The 24,100-nt window shown below is 45.1% G+C and overlaps 1 protein-coding gene across 14 annotated transcripts in view; it reads right to left on the reverse strand.

Annotated features, from left to right (window-relative positions):
• Positions 1-24,100, reverse strand: part of RHBDF1 (rhomboid 5 homolog 1) — a 207,345-nt gene that overhangs the window by 67,312 nt on the left and 115,933 nt on the right. For 12 of the 14 annotated variants that reach the window (XM_090024290.1, XM_090024288.1, XM_090024287.1 and 9 more), the window contains 2 exons: positions 8,218-8,348; positions 3,130-3,234 (listed from right to left, as the gene is read on the reverse strand). In XM_090024290.1, coding sequence (XP_089880416.1) covers positions 3,130-3,234; positions 8,218-8,348 — 236 coding nt within the window. The remainder of the gene's footprint in view (positions 1-3,129; positions 3,235-8,217; positions 8,349-24,100) is intronic. The other 2 variants (XM_090024283.1, XM_090024284.1) reach the window with 2 other exon arrangements.

The raw sequence follows: 24,100 nt of genomic DNA on the forward strand, positions 1-24,100 counted from the left end.
TTTGGATCACTGTCCCAATTTGATCTGGCTGAATCTGAATCTGAAGATTTGATTCTGATTCGGAGAAGCAGTAATTCGGCCATAGACTCAGGTTTATATGTTTTTTCTACGTACCTCGAGGTACCAGGCATGTCTCATGAATGCTGAGATGATGGGGCAGATGCAGCGTCCCACAGAAGCGCAGGGGGGTCATCCCGTGTGCTCGGTGGCAGACCTGGAAGTGAACCAGAAGTAGTTCTGGTCCACTTTTGGGTCTGCCAATGATCATGCGGGGGACTCCCCCCTGTCCCTCCCTGGCTCAGCAGTCAGCTGTAGGGGGACCCTGGATGCCCCCCCCAACAAAACCCAGGAGGCACGAGTTATTGAGCTGGGGGGAAGGAGGAGGGGTCCCCTGTGCACTCCGTGGTGGACCCAGAAGTGAACCGGAAGTGCTTCTAGTCCACTTCTGGGTCCACAACTGAGCGCGCTGGGGACCCCCCCTGCACTCCCATGGGATCCTCCATCCGTCCCACCATCTCAGTGTTCATGAGCCACCTGGTACCTTGAGGTATGTGGAAAAAACATATAAAGCTGTGTCTATGTCCAAATCATCATATCTCTCCGAATCTAATTGGAGGCTTCCGATTCGATTAGGAGATATTAATGGGTCTCCTGATTTGATTCAGATTCGCTGCCGAATTGGGCTGAATCTCCTCCTAACTGAATCAGCAACCAAAGCTTCACACAGCCCTACTATCTGGCCCATTTACTGAGAGAAGGGAATATACTTCGCCTTTGTAATGCCACAAATTTTTTAGGGTTGCACAAAGGCCAAGCAAATAGATGTCCATGACACTTGTCATGCTACAAATGCCCCAAATTGTGGCAATGACAATAGACGGCAAACATTTGTGCCTCTTTTTTGTGGCAGACATCTGTTTTATGGAGAGAAAACACAGGCAGCCCAGAGTTACCCATGCTCTTCTACTGCTCAGAAAACATGCTCCCAGGACATCGGGGCCCTAAATCCTATGCACCTAAGAGATCACCCTGAAGGAAGATTCTTGAGGCATGCAGTCAGGGTGCATTCTGCAAGCATGTAGTGTGGAACCCCTATGAGAGCTCCCCCCTCTACACTTGTCTCCCTATAGGGGGTTTCCCAGGGCGTGCATTTCATGCTGCTATGCCCTAGGTCATGGTGCAGTCTGCAAGAAGTACAGACCTCCATAAGGGTTTTCTTCCTCCATGCTTGTAGACATACCCCATGAGTCAGGACAAAGGAATGTGACACATGAGCACCAGAAATCCCCTAAGGGGGATTCAAAGAGCCAGTTTTCAAGCTGCTGCACCCCAGAAGCAGCAGGGGCCTGACCCTGAGGTTTGGGATACATCCATCAGCTGGTCTGGGACACAACCTGGCACAGCAGATGGCAAAACAAAAATGACAGCTGTTTTCAGGCAGAGTCCCATAATCAAATTATCTAGTAAAAACCTTTCATAAGCTTTGGAGGATGATCTCCGAGAGGGACTCCCTTGATGTACAGGAAACCCTCGCTATTCATGGATTTGGCATTCACAGTTTCAAATATTTGTGAATGCCAAACCTGCATTTTAAATACACTTTATACACTTACAGGAGCTCCTTGGGAGCTCCGTGCTTGCTGCCGCTGTGCTCCCATCACCAGGCTCCCGCCACTGCCACCGGAGCTGTGCCCCGCCCCACAGCTGCTGAGGGCACCGCATTCATGAACGCAAACTGTGTTCATAAATGCAGTGCCTTATTTGCGGATTTTGCCATTCATGGGGATCATGAAAACATATCCCCCATGAATGGCGAGGGTCACCTGTAATTGCAGGTGTGAGACCCCACTTATCAATCAGAGCAAGTTTCAATTATGGCTGTGAATGATCCACTACAAAGGCAAAATTTCCACCCTCCTAACTCCTAACCCTAGAGCAAACACCAAATCCAGAGCTGGGTGGGTCAGTTACATGAATTCATCCAGCTGGAACCTAAGACATCCCCTTGTTCACCATGGCTGTCAGAAAAGCCTAAATTGAATCAAATGTCATCTACATAGCCGTGGAAGCCACACAGCACTACCTCAGTCTCAGGAACATCATCAGTTCTTGCAAGGATTTCATGATGCACTGGCACAAGTAGTTAAACAAAAGAAATCATATCTTAATCCTATCATGGGGCTCAGATACCAGGTGAACATTATTGCTGGTATGAGGCTATGGCCTAGCACAGTAACACAGGACACAGGAGTGTAACAGACCTGCTGGGCCATCCTGTCAAGGCCCAGCTATCGCATGCACCACACCAGAGTCTCATTCATAAATATATCAAACTCCATCTTAAAACCTGTTTCCTTTTTTTGGCCCACTGATCCTATATAAACTGTGATGGAATCAAACAATGTAATTTTAGTGGTCTATCACACAGCAAAAAATGGAGAATAAAATCCATTGGTATTAGTATAAGATGTGCCCTGGCACTGAGGAGAGACAGACCTCCTTCCTCCTTCTCCTGAGGAGCTGTGGCAAACACCTTTAAAAGAAATCATTTTTTGAGTAAAGTAATAGCTCTGATGGTGGGATGGTAGATATCCTGTTCTATTCACCAGAGTACCTGAGCACCTTATGTGAAGTAAATGGTATCACTTCCATGTGGCTTGTTCTCTTTCACCTTGCACTCCACGAGAACTTTTTGGGACTTTTCATGGTCTCCTGTTTGTATGGGTCACGCTGTATAACAGCAGTGTTAAAGGCAGGCTGAAGAAATGTACTGTGTACTTGGAAATTTGTAGCACTTGGCAGTTCCTGTGGGAGACATTCCTGTTGTGGAAGTGGCCAGGAGGCTGATAGGAGGGAGGGAGAAGAGAGGGAGGCAGGCAGACCAATGACTCATTAGTTAATATCATGCTAGTTATAATTGCTGATATACTTAATAAGCATGACCATCTTTTTTTGTTAGATGTTCATATTACAGTCCCCCATGTTGAGCACTTGTCAGCATCCTGCCCAGCTCCAGGCTCTTTGTGGAAGGTGGCACAGTGCATGGCAAGGCTAGCATCCGTGCACAATTCACAGCAGCCCTTGCACACACATGCATTGGGTGGGCTTCACACTGAATGCTACTGGTACCTGAAGAACGATCTGGGCAATGACTGCTGATTTCTCAGAGGCCTTCTGCCTGCCCGATGCCCATGAATGGGCAGAGTTTGAATCCTCTGAAACCGCACCTGTCTGCTGCAAAGAAAATACAGCTGAAAGGAGGGAGCCTCCCAGGATAGGGAGAGAAAAAACATAGCCTCAAGGAAAAGCCTGTGGCTGCAATACAAGAACCCCTCTGCTGCTGGTAACTTGCATTTGGCCCTTGGGAAGGAGTACTAGCATTTCTAAGTTTGTTAGGCTGCAGAAACCCTCTCACACATTCACATTTGTGACCAAATTTCCCTGTGGCTCCCACTGACATTAGACAGGGCTATATATCAAGAGGACATCCATAAATCAGGTCTTACTGAAGTGCCTAAATTAACTTTCTGGTTTGGGCTTTGATCTGTCCATGACTCTGTTTCTTCCTCTGTAAAATGTGGATGCAACTGACTGACCCCATGAAGACAGAGGGAGAAGTCATGAGGCTGAATTAAATGTACCTGTCATGTCATCAACTCAAACTCAACAAAGCTAAGACTCCTAATTTCCTTACCCATCTCTGCTCACTCTCTATCTCACCCTCCTCCCCATCAGTAAAACTGTAACACAGGCAACAGACCTCTGAGTTCTCCCTCATCCTCTCTCTACACTGAAATCTAAATTATGGGAGAGAATTCTGCTGCTCTTTCTTTTCAGCATCACTATACTTACCTCTCTTTCAAATGGCCTTCCCCAGTATATCAAATTTAGCTTTTTATTCCTCCACTTCAGAGTATTGTTTGCCTCTATTCTTTTCTACTTATCTGATCTCCTTTCATCAAACCATTCTTTGCCCTGGCTGGTAACCACACTGTGACCCTAAACCCTCTGCTGCTCAGGGAATGCACAAGCCAAATGGTTCATCGGATATTTCCCTTCTCTTCCTTCATATCTTTCCTTAGTGTTCTACAGGAATATCTACATGCTGGGTGATCAAAGTCTGTCTTCAGAAGGGGAATAAATGAAGAAAATCCATGCCCCTAGAAATTCTCTGTGCTGCACACAAACCTCTGTTGAGTAGTCCCACATGCTAGAAATTAAATGATAGAGGCAGGCAGAACATTTTCAGAAGTACTTACAAATGACACAAAAGTCACTAGAACTTTTAGAACAGGCTGTCCCTCTGTATTTTCAGGAAGAGGGGCTGTAAAATACTAATTCATGAAAAATGAATAGCAGAAATATTAATGAAAACCCAGACTTGGTCTACCAGCACAGGACTTGGGATCTGTCAATCTGCCAGTTGAAGAGTCAATACTGGGTATGCCTGCCCCATACAGTAGACCAGTAGTTCTCAGCTGGGGTACCCCAGCACCCTGAGACCCTCTCAGGTGTGCCACAGTGTGGGCATTGACACAGGGGCCAGGTGGATCTGCCCCATGCACCTTGTGCACAGCTAGACTGGGAAGGGCTGTGAAATGAACGTGCACTTCTACCTGCAGGGGTGGATCCAGTGGTGCAGTTGTATCCCCCTTTTAATTCTGGTCCACCTACAGTTCAAAATAAACTGGATTGCAGTGGAAGCAGCATATCTATTCAGGCAGTTCTGAGGGAATCAACTGACTTCCTGGCTCATCATTCCTTCTAAACTCTTTGTTCCACATATATTAATGACCATCTCTCCTTTGTAATGGTCTCCATGCTCCACTGAACAAGCTACCCTTTCTTCTGCAGTTCTGATTTTTGTTATCTGTACCTGGTAACATAGCTCCTACATCACAGTTCTGCATACTATTTTAACTCTAGCTAAAAGTAATAACTCAGGTGTGGAAATGTTCACTTGGATGAACATTAACTCAGGTGTAGAAATAACTTTCAGTGAGGTACTGGATGTACTCTCCAGATACTCAAGAAAGCTAGGTTTTGCTTTATGAATCTGAAATAAAGATTTTTTATTTTAATCACTACAGGACTAATGAAACAACATCCTGGCCAAGTTGTTTGTGTTTTTTATACACAATATATAGTGTAGAAAATTAATGCACATTCCAACAAAGTTACATTTGTTTTTGCTTTTATCTCAAAATCAATAATATAGTCCGAGGCCCCTAACATATCAATAAATCCTCTAGCTTCTTTTTTAATTGGAGAAAAATATGCTGTATTATATATGATGATATATCACACTATATGCACTCCCTGCACACCCACCCTTTTCAAAATTTTAAATCTGCTGGTAAGCATAAAGCAGGCAGAAATGTCTGCTCTTGATACAGCCTTTTCCAGTCCAACCTTGCTCACTGTCTCTCAGAAGGCATGCAGCACAGGTGAAACTGTTCTATGCACCTCTGTTGCCAGGAAGAGCATGAGAGAGCTAGCTTGGGAAGGCCTTTGGCAAGAGCATGCACTTCCTACACAGCCTCAGAAGACATTCCATCCTGAGTATCACAAGGGGGAAAGATTCAGTCCCTCAATGCTACTAATGCAGAAACAAGGGAAAGGGAGCCTGTGTCTTCCTCACTCAGTGATTGAAATGTATGAGATCTATGCACTGCAGAGATACAAAATTTCTGAAGCACTAGTGTGCCTTAGCCACTTCTCTCCCATCTTCATCTGCCACTTTTTTTCTCAGGCCTTCCCTCAGACATCACCCTGCACACAAGTCTCTTGCACGAGTTGTGGAATGGTATTTCTGCCTGGCTTAGAAGCCTCTCCTCCACAGAGATATCTCAGCATGCACCCCATAAACAATCAATGCTCCAACCATCAATGCCTGTCCATTCCAATGTATAGCAGGCACCAAGGGGAGATCCAAAGGGAGGAGTTCATCCCCGTGGGTACTTTAGGGGTCAAGTGGGGAAATTTGGAAGACAGAGAAAACAGAACTATGATTCTGAGTCTCCTCTTACATAACTGGGGAATGACAACCTTAGAGCCAATGGAACCCTGAATTCATGGTTGTGTGTAAAAGGGACTCCTGTCACAATGTCACTGGCTCAGGAGAATTCAAATGTATTCATTGTTCATCAACATTGAAGCCCTGATCCCAGCTGGTGCAAGGTTAAAGGGAATAGAAATTCAAACCAGGGAGATACTGGATATCATCCCAAATGCAGAGTGAAAAGTGTCATTTCTGCCAATTGGTTTGACTTGTAGTCAAAGACCACTTGGGGAAGCAGATGCTCAGTCCCCTGCTCCAAGCAGCCCAGGTTCCATGGCAGGTAGCAGGGGCCTGCCCAGAACCCAGGCTGGCTGAGGCAGGTGGTCAGAAGGCTGGAAGCCACTGCACTGAGGTCTACAGAGCCCCAGGCAGGCTTGTTCCTAGCAGTGAGTACATGCACAACTCAGGGTAGTCAGCAGGGAACAGGCGGGGGCTGCATTGCCACAACAAGGATCAAGCCCCTCACAGCTCCCCCGCTGTCTGCCCCAGGTGTGCATGTACCCACTCCCAGCAACAAGCCAGGCCAGGGCCCCACAGACCTCAGTACAGCGACTTGCAGCCTCCTGGCCACTGGCCACCGCTGGCCTAGGCTCTGGGCAGGCCCCTGTCTACTGTGATGAAGCCCAAGCTGTTTGCAGCAGCCAGCGGGGAGGCTGCAAGCAGTTGCACTATAGTCCATGGAAAGCCAGGCTCATTGTTGGTGGCAGGTGCAAATGTGCTTCTGGGCAGATGGCGGGGGAACTGTGAGGGGCTTGATTTTTGTATGGCAATGCAGCCCTAACCCCTTCCCCACCATCCGCCCTGAAGCTCATGTACCAAGCAAAATGCTTTCATGTGCCATGCTCTGGCACATGTGCCAGGGGTTGCCGATCCCTGATCTAGATACTAACAGTCTTAAATGTCACAGGTTAATCACTAAGAAAGTAAACATTTGCTCAGCTGCAGAGTGGCTCTCCTTAATGACTTGCCCTATGTTGCCCTTCGCAACTGTTATTTTCAAACATCCTCTTTCCATCCAATGCATATGCCAAACATATGAAGATTGCTGTGCAACTATCAGCCAGCTCTACTTTTCAGAAAGGTAAGGTCAGGCTGTCTGCACAAAGCAAGAAGTATGTACATGGTTTAACTTGCTAGTAATAGAAATGGATCCAGGAAATTTGCTGAAAATTTCTAGAAATCTATCCCCTTCTGGACAAAATCAAGCTGAAAAGGTATCAAGCCAGAAAATTGTTCAAAACTAACAGGCTGCAGAAAAAAATGATTAGAAGTTTTCATGAGTGGGGCTCTCCCAGCACAACACAGAATTTTGTCCTAAGTGTAAATTTAGGGTTAATTTGATGTTTACTAAAATAATGGAATTGGTCTCATTTTACAAGATCAAGCTTCTTCTATGTATTTGGGTCACGTAGTGACAAAGGCTTGGTTCCCTGACCAAAGACTATTAAATGTGCAGATTTTTGCAGCCTTCATCCCAACGACCTACTTATGTACTTATGCTTGTTGGAAGGAGCCTATGAATAGCCATAGGAGCATTGCCATTGAAGTGTTCCTTTGATGTCTAGCTCTTATCCATACCTCCACTCTCACAGGAGGCAGTGTGGCTGCTTCCAACTGCAGAACAATCTCAGAGAGGAAGACAATTTTTTGTTCTTGATTCTTACAAAATGGCAACATGGGAGCAGGCAATGGAAAGGGCAGATAGCCATGAGAAAGGGCAGAAGTACTGGCCCCAGAACAAGCTTTGGGAGGGACTGGGCCTGGTGTGCAGGACAATGCAAGTTCATTGGCTGGTACATTCTGCTTTACTGTCAGCAGTCCAAAGACAATGGCCCTGTCCCACCTGGGATGATTTCAAGCACATTTCCAATGTGCACCTATATAGTACAGTTAAATCATTACAGGGGCTTTCTAATACATGGAGAGTGTAATGCAGCAACACAAGTGTGCTTTTAATGGTCTGGTTACTGCTTCCAAGTAAAGTATTCCTTACTGTTGGAATTACCCATTGGATTTCACTATCCAGAATCTTGAGGAAATAATTCATTGCATCTTGCCAGAGAATGAAAGCAAAGCCAGAAGGACTGTCACTACAATCCCAAGGACTACTCTTTCCAGGTTAAAAAAGACTCTGTGTACAGTGCCTCCTGCCTTACCTTCTGATGGTTTGGGTGATTGATGTTTGTCGTTGTAGCATTGGCTTCCTCACCTCATTTGGCAGAGAGGGGATCCGAGTGTTCTCAACAGGCATGCTAACGCTTCTCAGAAAGGCTTGGCGTTTAATTTGCTGTAAAGCAAAGTGGAAATTGGATTAAGACTCCTGCTGCATGTTCGCTCCCTAGCAAGACAAGCAGAGGCAGGAAACACAATGAACCCAGAAGTAAGGAAGCTTCCATAGCTAAGAGCTGTCTGTTTCAGGGATTAACTTGCTCTTGTACCAGGCTATTCCATTCTAGCCTTTGGCATGTGCTGAAGAAGCTGCCCCCACCCTTGTTCAGGGCCCTTCTCCCTGCACATACCCACATACATAGCTCTTCAGAGCCCAGAACAGAGCACTATTTACATGAATGAAAAGGATATTGCCATCATGATTATACACAAGGAAAATTCAACAAATGGAGAGAAAAGGCTGACTGATAAATTGTAACTGCAAACAATCCAGTGAAGAGCAGGACATCAGGTCGCAGACTCTTGTAAAGTGAATGTGGGAGGTGTCTGAGAACTCGGGCAGAGTGGAAGGGGTAGAATGTAATGATAAAAGCAAAAGTCTTGCCCTCTTCAATGCTCACAACTAATGGTAATCTACAATTGAGCAAGTCTCTTTTTTGACAAGCCATCAGTCACTTTTCAGTTTACAGAACAGCTCACCCACCTGGGCTAGTTTGGATCAAGTTTTCATCCAGTTTGTGTGAGGCACTGTATCATATATTTAATCAAATGCACATCTTAAATTCAGACATGCACTACTTCATCCACTTCTCTAACTTCCTGATGTTAAAATTTGAGTAGTAATCACATTTCTTTGGGAAAAGTCAATCTTTGTAAAGCAAGGCTGCTGCAGATACTCAAAATGTCTAGATCAGTCATTCTTAACCTTTTTAGATACAAGGCACCCCTCAGAAAACATCTGTTCTTAGTTTTCACTTGAGTTTTAACTACAAAAAATGAGAGAGCAAGAACTCAAAAAGACCACAACAGATCACAGTGTTTTTAACACTATGGATTCCTATTTGAAAATTCTGGGTTTATCTTGTGAATCATGTTTGCACACCTAACAATGCTAAACATTGCATGACATCCTGCAGCAATGCAAGGTGCCATGACACACAGATAACCTGGCTGAAAATCAGTGCATTCTATGTCTAGTGATTTTTTTAAATCTATTTTTGTTCCACAGATACTTAAACTGTAAGGCCAGAAGGCTTCAATATGATCTGTAAGTCTGCATTATACAGGCCATTTATTTTCACACAGTAATTCCTTCTTTAAGACTGTAATTTCTGACTCAGCTAAAACATGTCTTTTAGAACATTCCATTTTAATTTAAAGGCTTCAAGTGAGAGGATCCATCAAATCTTTAGCTAACTATTCCAGTGTCTAGTTACCTTCACTGTTAAACATAGGCATCTGTCTACTTGTCTGAATTTGTCATGTTTCAGTTTCCAGCTACTGGATCTTGAGATAAGACACTGTGATGAACTCAATTCTAATATAATAAAGGGCTTAATCTGTCTGTCTGTCTGTAATGCTCTTGGAGCATTCTGATTGATTACTGAAACAACCAATCAGAGTACTCCAAGAATGTTACAGACAAAAGGTGGCAGTGCGGCGGAGCACTGCCGTGACAGAGGGGACAGAGAGGGGGATGAGGCCAGTGATGCTGGCCTCGTCTCACCCCTCCTGCTCCTCAGAGGTGGTAAATGTATATTTACACATATTTAATTTATTTAATAAATATAAAAAGTAAAATCTATCCATGTGTTTTCGTTATTCAGAGTTCATCCATCATTCTTGACAGGAAATTTGCTAGTCTGTTTATAACTAGCAGAGTATTTTTAAAGCATGCCTTCTACATTCGCTTTTCCTATGTTTCTTCATATGTGCACATATTTACATAAGCTTTGTGTACTAACATAAATTAAACTGGGATCAAAAATGGAGGAATGCATGGTTGTCCTGGACTGGAAAGTGCATTCCCCTTCCGTCCCTATTACAGCCCCTTCGCTCATCTCTGGACACACCAGTAACTTCCTTTTCCACTGGAAGACTGGCATCCTTGCATTGAGGCAGTCCACTGCCGCTGACAGTGACGGAAGTGGACAAATGAAGTGTAAACCAGTGTACCTTACAACAGTGAAATGTTATTCCTGATTCTTTCAGACTCCACTAGTCTGCATGAAGTTAGATTGGTTTAATGCCAATTACACAAGAGTAAATATTTAGGGCAGAATCCTATTTGTCTTTATGCACCTAAATGGCATGTATGAAGCCACATAATTAAAGTTCGTGGCATCTTGTACAGTTTTGGATTCTATTTGCCCTGTGGCAAAAAAGAATCATCCTGAGCATGTCTACATGAGACGCTGACTGCACAGTAGCTGAATAATATAGTACAGTAGTGCATTACAGCACTAACAGTGCTAATATGCTACTGCATAGTAGCATCACTTAAAAGATGTTTGCCAGTGCTACTGCACGGTAACTCTGGTTACTGCAAGTACAAAATAAATGTGCAGTAACCACTATGCAGTAGGTGCACCCCCTGTGTCTGTACCTGCTGGGAGCAAAATGGAGGAGAAATTCTCATCTGTGAATCCAATTAGCTTAGTGGTTAGGGACTTTGCCTGCAGAGGACACCCCAGTTCTAGGTACTCTCCACCCAGAGAGGGTTTGAAAATGTATCTCTTGCTTCTTAGTGTCGTGCCCCAAAAGACCGGTGCCGTTGACCCGCGAGCCTGGGTCTGCACGACCGGCTTGGCGCAAAAGGGATCGGTGACCGGACAGGTGGGTGTTAATGGCGAGTAGGAGTCAGGTGACTTAAAGCGTATTGGTTACACAGAAGGGTTTATTTTACTTACGCTACAGATGGCTGGAGCGTAGGAAGAGAGCTTGCTTTGTTCAATTACGGCATGTAGATGTTCTGTTACTCAGCAATTACAGTGTGAGTTACAGACTCGCTTAATACAAGTTCTGAGCGATGCAGATAAGCTGCTGTGGTCCGTAGACCTCTGAGAGCTCTTGACGAGAAAGATAAACGAGCCGGCAAGGGAGGGGTACGCCTGGGAAGAGCCGATGGCGGGGAGAAGATGACTGTGAATGGCCTGTTCACAGATTATGTCTCCTGGGTGTGCATAGAGTTCTTCGCTTTGGGCGGAAGTTCCTTCAAAGTTATACTCGGCAGGGTGGTCAATTACTACACGCCAGGCATGAAAAATTAACGGGCTGGCAATTGTGCTTTGTCTGCTAAGGTTTCATGCTGGCACAGGCATTTCTTTTTGCTTGGGTGGTACTGAGCCTGTTTGGTCACATGAGGGCAAGCACAGCACATTATTTTAATTTTACAATTCCATTAAAGTCAGTTAATTTGGAGTTTCATTTTTATCTTGTTACCATAGGTACGGTATCTTTTGTGCTGGGTTGTATACAATTCAAGGTTAGTTTCTCTCTCGTATGGGAGACTCAAGTGATTTGAAATGAGGCACAAACAAGGGTGTATGTATACAGCACTGTTATTACAGAGGAATAATGGTGTGAGACTACAATTACAGAGTTTGTTGTGTTAACCTCTGACCTTCTGCCATCGGCATCCAAAATCAAAGACTTTGATCTTTGACACTTAGCATGCTACTCTAACTACCAGGCCACAGTTTGGACATTTTCAAAACTTTTCTCCAGCCCTTTTCTTGAAATTAACCCACTGTATCTTGTATTTAATATCCATTGGATAAAAGAAGTGGGGATGTTTGTACACCATTAGGAACAAGGGGCCGGGCTAGGACTCAGTGGAAACGTCTACACGTTCATTAATGCACTGTAATTATAGTGCATTAAGTTTAGTACCTGTAATGACAGGTAACAACTAAATGCACCATAATTACCTCTACTGTGCTTTAGCACAAGTTATTTTTTGTGACATTAATGCACAGTAGATTAAGTCAACTGTGCATTAGCATGAATTTTACCTGCAATTTTAAAGTGCAGTAGAATTAGTCTACTGCACTTAAAGGGTCTTGTGTAGACATGATCACTGATCCTTTCCATATAGAGCAGTATCCATCTCACTGAGTCACACATCCACGGGTCCACATATCTCCCTCTTCTGGCTGCTGAGTGTACCAAATTTAAGAAGGGCTGAGGAGGAGTCTGGCAAATGCCTAACCTGTCAATTGGTAGTTAAATGAACTTTTTTAGAAAGCAGGAGATAGAAGTTCAGACCTCCCTGGGTGAGTGGTACCTAGAAGCTAATTGTGTCTCTCAACTGCTTAAGCAATTGCCCTAACTACTCGATTATTAGGCTAAAAGGTAGGAGGGGCTCTACTCTTCCAGTCATCAAGAATTTTAACCCTGCTACAGGATTTAGCTGGCCTTATCTGCATAACTGGACAAGCATATGTTGCTCTAGAGTGCAGAGAAATATGGGACATAAGATTGGTGAAAAGCCCAATGATTGGAAGAAAGGAAGGAAAGTGGATCTGGCAAACTATAGGCCCATCATCCTGACTTCTATCCTGGGGAAGATCTTAGAAAAGTTTATTAAAGAGGCCATCCCCTTAATGGGCTGGCTGACACCAACATCCTGAGGGATAGCCAGCATGGGTTTGTTGTAGGTGGGTCTTTTTTGACCAATCTTATTTCCTTTTATGACCAGGTGACCTATCACCTGGACAAGGGGGAAGAGATTGATGTCATATATCTCAACTTTAAAGAAGCCTTTGATCTGGTATCCCATGATCCCTTTTTGGCAAAACTGTCCAAATGTGGCCTCAAATCCACCATGATCCACTGGCTGGGGAATTGGCTCCGTGGTCGAACCCAGAGGTTGGTGGTTGACAGAAGTCAATTGTCATGGTGCCCTGTGACCAGTGGGGTCCCTCAGGACTCTGTCCTTGGACCTATTTTGTTCAACCTCTTCATTAATGATGTGGACATTGGAGTCAGAAGCAGACTGGCCAAGTTCACTGATGATACCAAACTTTGGGGTAAAGAGTCCACACCTGAGGACAGGAGGGTGATCCAGGCTGATCTTGACAGGCTCAGAAAATAGGTGGATGAGAACCTGATGGTGTTTAACACCAAAAAATGCAAGGTTCTCCACCTTGGGAGGAAAAACTTGCAGCATGTCTATAGGCTCGGCAGTGCTACACTGACTAGCACTATGGATGAGAGGGACTTGGGGGTCAGGATTGACCACAAGATGAACATGAGCCTGCAATGTGATGCTGCAGCCAGTAAAGCGAGTAAAACACTGGCTTGCATCCATAGATGCTTCTTAAGCAAATCCCAGGATGTCATTCTCCCATTGTACTCAGCCTTGGTGAGGCCGCAGCTGGAATACTGTGTCCAGTTTTGGGCTCCGCAATTCAAAAAGGATGTGGAGAAGCTTGAGAGAGTCCAGAGGAGAGCCACACATATGATCAGAGGTCAGGAAAACAGACCTTATGACGACAGGCTGACAGCCATGTGACTTTTCAGCCTGGAAAAGCACAGGCTCAGGGGTGACCTGATGGCCACCTATAAGTTTATACAGGGTATTCACGAGGACCTGGGGGAACATTTGTTCACCAGAGCACCCCAAGAGATGACGAGGTCAAACAGTTATAAACTACTGCATAACTGTTTCAGGCTGGACATAAGAAAGAATTTCTTTACTGTCCAAGCCCTCAAGGTCTGAAACAGCCTGCCATCGGAGGTGATTCAAGCACCTACATTGAACACCTTCAAGAGTAAATTGGATGCTTATCTTGCTGGGATCCTATGACCCCAGCTGACTTCCTGCCCTTTGGACAGGGGGCTGGACTCAATGATCTTCCGAGGTCCCTTTCAGCCCTAATGTCTATGAAATTTATGAAACTTCAAGAAAGCCTTTGACTCCTGCCTCTTGGGGCTGGACTTAATGATCTTCCCCTCCAGCCCTAATGTCTATGAAATCTATGAACTCCTGAGTCATCAACTCCACTCTCCTGTTATCACTGTCAGCATGTTATATAACTGTTCATGACTTTACCATGCTCCATTTAAAACTGGTTAGGCTCCTGTTACACCTAAAGGCCACATCTACATGAGATGCTAACTGTGCAGAAGCCTGAGACTACTGTGGGGCCAGTGAGAAGCTGGGTCTCAAGCCCTGATGCTCAGCAAAATGTCCAGAAACATGACAGACTGCTGCTAGGGAGCTGTAAATGTGGGTAGTTGTAGAAAGGGATTAGGCTAAAGGGCAGACCTAGGAATAGCCCTAGGTAAATACAGACATACTCTGAGGGCATGATCTCACATTTTTTCTGTTATGTGTCATCCCTTTTTTATTACTTCAGTCCTCAAGGTCATTTGGTTCTTTCTGTATTTTGATCCAAAATGGCTCTGAACATTATGTTATAAACAAAGTGTAGTGCATTCCTAAATTCCATATCAAGATAAGAAATGAAAATATTAAATAAAATAACTCCCATATCTTATCCTTGAGAAACAACTGTAGGAACCCCATGCTTCTTTAGCCAGGTCTTTACTGACTTCAGTATTTTTACACAAATCCAAATCCTAACAATTTCTAGTTTGGCACCATATCAAATCTTTTGGTGAAATCCTTAAAAAAGGGAAGGGAAAAAAAGAGTGACTAGGAAATTGTAACCCCCACCCCACCTTGATTTCAATAGTGCAGGATCATAGGGCAGTAAGGGACCCCATGAAGTCACTTAGGTCAGTCCGCTGGTCAAGGCAGGCTCATCCCTGACTACACCAGCCCAGTCGAGTGTCTGTAAAACCTGCTGTTGAAAATATCCAGGGATGGAGATTCCACAATCTCTCTAGGTAGCTTGTTTCAATGCTTATCTTCCCTCCTTCCTCCTAGTCAGAAAGTTTCCCCTAATCTCAAACCTAAATTTCCTCTGCAGCACTTTGAGGCCTTTGTTGTTAGTCCTGTCCCTGATGGCCACAAAGAATTGTTTATCATTCTCTATGTCATTGCCCTTCAGGTATTTGAAGATTGTTATCAGATCCCTTCTCAGTGTTGTCTTCTAACTAAAAATCCTAGCTCTTTCAGCCTTTTCTTAAAAGTAATTTTTTCCAGACCTCTAATCATTTTTGTCATTCTTCACTAGACTATTCTTAATTTGTCCATAGCTTTCTTAAAAATACAGTACTGCAGGTGAGACCTTACCAGTACTAAATACAGCAAAAGAATCACTTCCCTTGATTTGCAAATTACATTCCTATTAATACAACCTAGTATGCAATTGACTTTTTTTTGCAACAAAAGGACAATGTTTGCTTATATCCAGTTTATGGTACAGGTCTCCTAGTTCTTCTTTGCAGCACTGCAGCTTAGCTAAACTATTCTCCAGTTAGTATTTGTGCATGCAATTATTGCATCCCAAGTGCATGACTTGTCCTTGCTGAATTTCATTTAATTGATCTCAAATCATTTCTCCAGTTTATCTAGGTCTTTTTGGATCCTAGCCTTCCAGTATGTCTGCAGCTCCATCTAACTTGATGTCATCTGCAAATTTGCTAAGCATACACTCAGTCCTATCGTCCAAATTGTTAATGAAGATGTTAAAATAGCCTGGATTCAGGACAGATCCCTGGGAAACCTACTCTAATATTTCCATCCAACTTAACACTGAATCCTTGATGACACTTGCTGAGCACAATGACCCAACCAATTATGAATCCATCCTATAGTACTTTATCTAACCTGTGTTTCCTTAGCTCAGTGGTTGTCAACTGGGGGTACACATAGCCCTAGGGGTACTTAACAAGGTCCTAGGTGGTATGCCATAGGCAGAGGGAGAAAAAATTATTGGGGTGGGGGGAGGCTGAGTGCACATGCAGGCTCTCCTCCCCCTCCTCCATAGCTAAGTCTGTAGGGGAAAGGGCAGGGAGAGGGGAAAGAGCCATGAGGGGGAGGGGCAGATCAAGGTCCTAGCAGTGACAGAGGGAGTGGGGCGGGGCCTGGGGGTGAATGGGGCCACAGCCAGGCTGGGTCATGGGACATTCGGAGCCTGGGTGGCTTGTCCAGGGGTGCTGGGGGGAGGGGTTCCTGCCGCTGTGTGGACCCTAGTGGAGGCCCAGGGGGCACAGGCCCCCAAATCTGTGCATGCAGTAGAGGTGGCTGCTGCTGCACAACAGGCTTTGAGGACTGCTGCATATCCCTGGGAGCAGTGTCATGCCACGTGCCTGCCACTGCTGAGCTGCACCATGCCCCCTGCCCATCCCACTTTGCTGAAGTCAAGGTCTATCACCATCCACTGCTCTCCCGCTCATCCACCGATCCTGTCACCTTGTCATAAAATGAAATCAAATTGGTAAATTCAAGTTGGTAAATCCAAATTTTGATGGCAATGATATTTGCCCAGTTCCAGTTATCCAGAGCTTCGCCTGACTTCCATGAGCTCTCAAAGATGACAATGATTCTGAAGCTACCTCACCCAATTCTTTCAATACTTTAGTGTTCCCCAACTGGTCTGCCATCAGAAATTAATAGGTGTGCTGTGGAATTTTGGAAAAAAAGTCATACTTTGGAACAAGGTAGGCAATGTTTTTGGCTGGAGTGCTGAAAAAAACACAATGTCTACTTTGTGAGGTGCTGGAGTGCCAGCATGCCAGAAAAATGAAGCCAGGGTGGTGCATATTGAAATAGTTCATAATCATAAATGTTGCTTTTTATGGTAAATACCAGGTTTCCTAAAAATTCTAAACCTGGTGAGAATAAGAAAAATTACATATATTACCTTTATTCTTGTGTATCCTTTTTTATTAAGCAAGCTGTAATCAGAGAGGGGAAAAAAGGAGAGGAGAGAGAGAGAAAAAAGGAGAGAAAAATGAGAAACAAGAAAGAAAAAAGGTGAGAAGGGAGGAAGAAAAAAGAAATAGGTAGATAAATAAAAACAAGCAGAGAGAAAGAAAAAAGAGAGAAAGAGGGAAAAAAGAGAAAGAAAAAAGAGAAAAAAGAAGAAATAGAAAAAAGAAGAAAGAAAAGAACAGAGAAGACAGAAGAAGATGAGAGAGAGAGAGAAGAGACAGAGAAAAGAGAAAAAGAGGGAAAGGAAAAAAGGAGAAAGAAAAAAGAAAATAGAAAAAAAGAAGACAAAAAGAGAGAAGAGAAAGAGATAAGACAGAAAAGAGACCATGAAAGAGAGAAACAGAGAAAAAGAGAGAGAAAAAAGAGAGAAAAAAAAGGAAAAAGAGAAAGAGGGTGTGTCCCTTGCCACCAACATCTCCCACTGGTACTGGCTGCAGCTTGGGTCTGCTGGTTCAGGGCAGTGTCCAGCGGAGGGAGGTAGTGATACCCCAGCAGCAGCCACCAGGGCCAGGGCAGTCAGGCCTCCCCCACAGTCCCAGAGCAGGGGAAGCCCAGGCCTAGGGCTGGGAAGGAGGGCTTGGGCAGACAAACACCTGTCCCATCAGGGTGGGGGCAGCACAGGGGTGCTGAGCACTAGGGCTGGAAGTTCAAGGCAGGGTCTGGGCAGCACAGGGAGAAGTAGGCACAGGGGGGAGGAGCTGCAGGCAGGCCAGCGCAGTCAGCTTCTTGTGAAAGTGGGGGCCAGGTGGGAAATGGGGCTGCCCTGGGGCTCTGCAGGCTTGGGTGAATGGGCAGGGGGCCCCAGCAGCACCCAAGGTAGGGTCCAGCCTGGACTACACAGCTCCCCAGGCATGGGGTGCAGCTGCCCTGCCTGTGAAGGGATGCCACCTGTCCGAGACAAGATGCTGGGCTTGAGGAGCTCCTGGCTGTGGGCTCGGCTTCCTTGCACACAGTGTGAGTTGGGTGGAGCCACCCCCAGTGCAAGGGCCTGGCTGTAGGAGTCCCCAGGGCCTTGGGAACAGCCACTACAGGCAGCGTTCAGGACCGAGCCAGCTGGAAACTTGTCACGGAGTAGCCCTGCACAGTACCTGCCCTGGCCCCAGCCCCTGGACATGACCTGCGGGTGGGCAAGGCCAGGGCCCAGGCAGGCTCCACCCCGCTCGCACTGTGCCCAGCATGCAAGGAGGATAAGCCAGGAGCCCCTTGAGCCTGGCATCCTGCCCTGGCCAGGCATCCTCTCAGAGGCAGGATGGCTGCGGCCCATACCTGCAAAGCTGCCCAGGCCAGGCCCCACCTCAGGGGCCACTGGGCACTGCCTCCCACTCAGCCTCTGCCTTCTCAAGGGGCCGGCCCGCCCACAGTTCCTTCCCCCCATGCCTGCATTTCTCTGCATTGCCCAGGCCCTGCCCCAAGCACCCAGCCCCAGGCACCCCAGTGCTGCCCTTGCCCAGGTGGGACAGGGCATCCATCTGCCTAAACCTTGGGCTTGCCCATCCACCGCTGTCCTCCAGAGGCCAGGCTGGGCTGGAGGGTACAGCCTGGGAACAGGGGGTAGGATCAACAGAACAGTGACAGTGTCCCTGCCTCTGCTCTCCTGACTCTGCCCCTGGTATCTGCCACCTGTGGCTACTCCAGAGAGCCCAGAGCAGCAACTTAAAAAAAAATTGTAAACAGTTTCTTCACACATGTGCCAAGGGTTGCCTATCCCTGCTTAGAAAGATGAATAAATGAAATGTAGCATTTATATAAATGAGTTGTGTGGATGGAACCAAAAAGTATTGTGTCATGCAGCTATTCTGGTGTATGGATGTGAGACAGTGCATCATGCTATGTTCTAATGACTTTGTACATGGTCAAAAAAACCTGCGTTGAGCAGAGTAGTCAGTTCAGTTACAGTGGTGAATTTTGAATAGGAAAGGGAAAATGGATAAAAGGCAAGATTCTGATGCCTCCACATCTACTTGCACTGGCAAAGCTAAATACAACCACAAAAAAGTCAAAAGGGTGTGAGAGTTATTTGCATTATGGATTTTCATTTACTGGTGAACTAACTTGCCCTATTCCACTATGTTTCATGTGTGGAGAGAAACTTTCAAACCATGCCATGGTGCCAAGTAAGTTGAAACAAGATCTTACAACCAAACACCTTTCTCTTGCCAACAAAGATAAAGATTTTTTTCAAACATTTGAAGGATCAAAGTGAAAACATGTACAAATGACGAAAGACAGTGTAACTGTGTCTGATAAAGTGTCGGAGGCAAGCTACTTGGTTGCTGAGCTTGTTGCAAAGACAAAAAGAAGTAACATATAATTGCAGAATATTTAATTTTACCAGCATGGTAATAGACTGTGAGAGAAATGTTAGGCTCAGATGCAGTCAATGTAATCGCAAAGTTCTCCTTTCAGACAACATGATAAGTCACCACTGAAACTGTTGTTTAAGAAAAAATAAAACAAACTGGAAAATTTGCTTTGCAGCTTAACAAGTCAACAGACATCAGTGGTCATGCTCAGCTCTTGGCTAACATTAGGTACATTGACAGAGATGTTATAAAAGAAATATTTTTATTTTGAAAACAGCTACCACGTAATATGACTGGAGAGGAAATATTTAGGGTGACAATGGCCTATCTTGAAGAAGAAGAACTGGAATGGCAGAGTGTCTGCACAGATGGGGTGGCCACTATGACTGGAAAAGTGAAAGGGTTTTTAAACAAGGTCAAGCACAAAAATCCCAACATGCTGGTTACCCACTGTTTCCTGTCCTGGGAAATGTTTGTGGCCAAAACATTGCCAGAAGAACTCTCCTCAGTGCTGGACGGAGGAATAAAAATAGTGAACTTAACAAAAGCACGACCTTTGAAAAGTTGCCTTTTCTCATGGTTATGTGAGAATACAGGAGCAGAACATCAGAATTTGCTTTTGCACATGGAAGTACGGCGTCTTTCCCATAGAAAACTTCTGTCAAATTTGTATGAGCTGAGAGGAAGTAAAAATCTTTTTTTACTTCGGAGCAATCTGCATACACAGACCTAATTGCTGATGTAGTATGGTGTGCAAACTTGCCTACCTGGGATATATTGCAACACCTCAATGATATGAACAAGAAAATGCAAGGAAAAAATGAAAATGTTCTCTCTAGCACTTATAAACTGCATACATTTTGATCTGTTAGCTCTCTAGTGTGCAAATGTAGCAAAAGGAAAATTAGAAATGTTCCCCCTAGCAAATAGGGCAGATCCAACTAGCAGTGTTTTAGCTAATGTAATTTCACAGCATTTGAAGTCTTGAAGAGAAATTTAGTTTTTATTTCCCTTCAGTTTGCATTCATAGATGTTAGGGTTGGAAGGGACCTCAACATCATTGAGTCCAACCCCCTGCATAGGCAGCAAAGAGTGCTGGGTTCAGATGACCCCAGCTAGATGCCTATCTAACCTCCTCTTGAAGACCCCCAGGGTAGGGGAGAGCACCACCTCCCTTGGGAGTCTATTCCAGATTTTGGCCACTCTGTGAAGTTCTTCCTAATGTCCAGTCTAAATCTGCTCTCTGCTAGCTTATGGCCATTATTTCTTGTAACCCCCAGGCGCGCCTTGGTGAGTAGAACCTCACCAATTCCCTTCTGCGCCTCCATGATGAATTTATAGGCAGCCACAAGGTCGCATCTCAGCCTTCTCTTGTGGAGGCTGAAGAGGTCCAGGTGCCCTAGTCTCTCCTCGTAGGGCTTGGCCTGAAAGCCCTTAACCATACAAGTGGCCCTTCTCTGGACCTCTCCAGGTTATCCACATCCCTCTTGAAGTGTGGCACCCAAAACTGGACACAGTATTCCAACTGCGGTCTGACCACTGCCCGATAGAGGGGAAGTATCACCTCCTTGGTTCTGTTTGTGAAGTGCAGTTAGCTTTGCTGATGACTTCGTCACACTGATGACTCATGCTCATCTTGGAGTCCACTAGGACTCTGAGATCTCTTTCTGCTTCTGTGCTGCCAAGCAGGTCATTTCCCAGGCAATAGGTGTGCTGGACATTTTTCCTCCCTAGGTGCAGCACTTTTCATTTCTCCTTGTTAAATCACATTCTATTGTTTTCTGCCTATTTGTCCAACCTGTCCAGGTCTGTCTGTAGTTGTTCCCTGCCCTCTGGTGTGTCCACTTCTCCCCGCGGTTTTGTATCATCTGCAAACTTGGACAGAGTACACTTCACCCCCTCGTCCAAGTCACTGATGAAGACATTGAAGAGTATCGGTCCAAGGACCGAGCCTGCCGGACCCCACTGCCCACGTCCTTCTAGATCAATATCGACCTGTCCACCACCACTCTCTGGGTACAACCCTCTAGCCAATTTGCCACCCACCAGGCTGTGTAATCATCCAAGTCACAGCCTCTTAATTTGTTCACCAGTATGGGATGGGATACCGTATTGAAGGCCTTCCTGAAGTCTAAGTAAATGAAATTAACAAATTCGTCCAGGTGTTTTGTAACCTGGTCATAAAATGAGACTAGATTAGTCAGGCATGATCTACCTGCTATGAGCCCATGCTGGTTTCCCCTCAGCATAATTTTTCCTGCTGGGCTCTCACATATATGAGCCTTAATAATCTTTTCAAAGACTTTACCAAGGATGGAGGTGAGACTGACTGGCCTGTAGTTGCCTGGATCTTCCTTCCTCCCCTTCTTGAAAATAGGGACCACATTGGCTCTTTTCCAGTTCTCCAGGACCTGACCCGTGTGCCACGAGTGCTCAAATATTCTTGCCAGTGGCTGTGCAATGACATCAGCCAGTGCCTTCAGTACCCTCAGGTGGAGTTCATCTGGGCCTGCCAACTTAAAGGCATCCAGTCCATCCAAGTGACTCCGCAACATCTCAGGGACAACACTTGGTAGTCTGGCACCCTGCTGTTGCATCTCTACAATGCCATTGTGAGACTTGTTTTGCCCATCGTTTAGGAAGACTGAGGCAAAGAACTCATTGAGGAGTTCAGCCTTGTCCCCCTGTCTGTCACCAATTGCTTTTGCCCATTCAGTAGTGGTCCTATACCACCCTGAGCCTTCCTTTTACTCCCTATATATCTGAAAAACAATTTTTTGTTATCCTTAACTTGGGATGCCATCCTTAGCTCTATGGCAGCTTTGGCCTTTCTAACTGCCTCCCTACAACTGCAAGCTGAGGAGGTATACTCCTCTTTAGTAGTCTCTCCCTGTTTCCACTGCTTATATGCCTCCTTTTTTGCCCTTAGGCTGCTTTGGATTTCTCTGGTCAGCCAAGGAAGCCTCTTGGCCCCTTTCCCCCTTTTTCCCCACATCAGTATCGTCTCCCTCTGTGCCTGAAGGATCACTTCCTTAAGGCACAGCCACCCTTCCTGGGCTTCCATTTCGCCAAATCTCTTACTCTGCAGTGCATCATTGAAGATTTTGACTGGATCCATGACCCTTGAAGTTCATCTGCAAGGAAAAGCACTAAGAATATTTCAATAATGGCTCAAGAGCAACTTATCAAATTAAGTATTTCCTTAAAGGCATCCAATGAGCCAGTGGATGCTGCCTATTGGTGCTCTGCTCAGAAATGTGTATGGACGAGCGAGAGAAATGAGGCCCCACAGTTCCCTTCCTGGTTACCACTTGGTCAGGGCCAGGAGGAGGTTGACCACCAAAGAAGCTCCTGAGAGTGAGTAGCCATGAGCTACTTGCCAGGGCAGGTTTTTATACTGCTGGGGCCAGCATCTGCTGCAGATCCAGGAGGAGCCAGGCAGGTTTATTTTGCCCCAAGTGGCACAATTTTCCCCACACCAAAGTGCATGTCTGGGCACGTATGCTGAGGCAAAAAGCCCTGGCTCAAATTTGCACCACTTCTATTTGAGCTGCTGCAAGTGCATGTACCTGCATGTGTGGACGTGCCCATTGTGGTTGACAGTTGCAAATGAATATTCAGTAGTCTTAGAACATGTGATCTCAGTTTTCTTTCCATTTTCGACAACATACCTGTGTGAGTTAAATGTTTTAAGCCTGACTTACATCAAAAACAAAGACAGCGTCTGAGATTGGTGGAGCAAGAGCTCCAATTTGAACAGTCATGACTGCACATTGAGACGAGCCCAGATTCCACGATGAAAGTAAGTTTTGTTTAAATATTCATAAGGCGCTAGGTGGGGGGCATTGAGTGCCGCAGAAAATTATTATTAATGCAAGTGTGCCTTGGGCTGGAAAAGATTGGGCAACATTGCTCTAGGATGTTTCCCATACAGCTTTGCTGATTTGAAAGTATCTAGCTTCTCCATGTAATCCTTAAACAGTTCTTCTACTATTCTAGGCTGTTTGTCTCCTTCCCTATCTTTCCTGTGAAGTGCACTCATCATCTCATAGCTAACTTTATTTGTGAAAATTAATGTAAAAGACACATTAAATACTTTATTCTTCTCTGCATCTTCAGTAACTAAATTGCCTTCTGTATGCCTTATGGGACCTACAGTTTCTTTGGTCTTCCTCTTACCTCTGACATATTTATAGAATCCCTTTTTATTCCCTTTTACATCTCTTGCCAGCTGCATCTCAAATTACATCTTTGCTTTCCTGATTTTCTCCTTGTATGAACATGGAATACTCTTATGTTCATCCTTAGTAATACGACCAAATTTCCAATTTTTGTAGGATTCCTTTAATTTCAACTCAGTGAAGAGACCGGTGTTTAGCCAAGCCTGTCTCCTATTGCATTTCTCATTCTTTCATTACACTGGGGTAGCTTGCTATTATAGCCTTAATAACCCTTCCTTAAATTACAGCCAGCTCCTGAACTCCTTTTCCTTTCAGACTTGCCTCCTGAGGGATCTTGCCCACCAGTTCTCTGATTTTGTTAAAGTCTTCTTTTCTGAACCACCTGTACCAAAATATTATTCCCAACACAATCCAATCTATGAATATGATGGATTGCCTATGTACTGCTGTATTTCTCTCCCACTAAATGTCTTGGTAATTTAAGTCCCAAGGGAACTGGGTCTTGCAATTTGTAAACTTACATTAGTTATTTTTTAAA

This window comes from Crocodylus siamensis, chromosome 12 (assembly GCF_052110815.1).
Source record: "Crocodylus siamensis isolate JL-2025a chromosome 12, ASM5211081v1, whole genome shotgun sequence".
NCBI lineage: Eukaryota > Metazoa > Chordata > Crocodylia > Crocodylidae > Crocodylus > Crocodylus siamensis.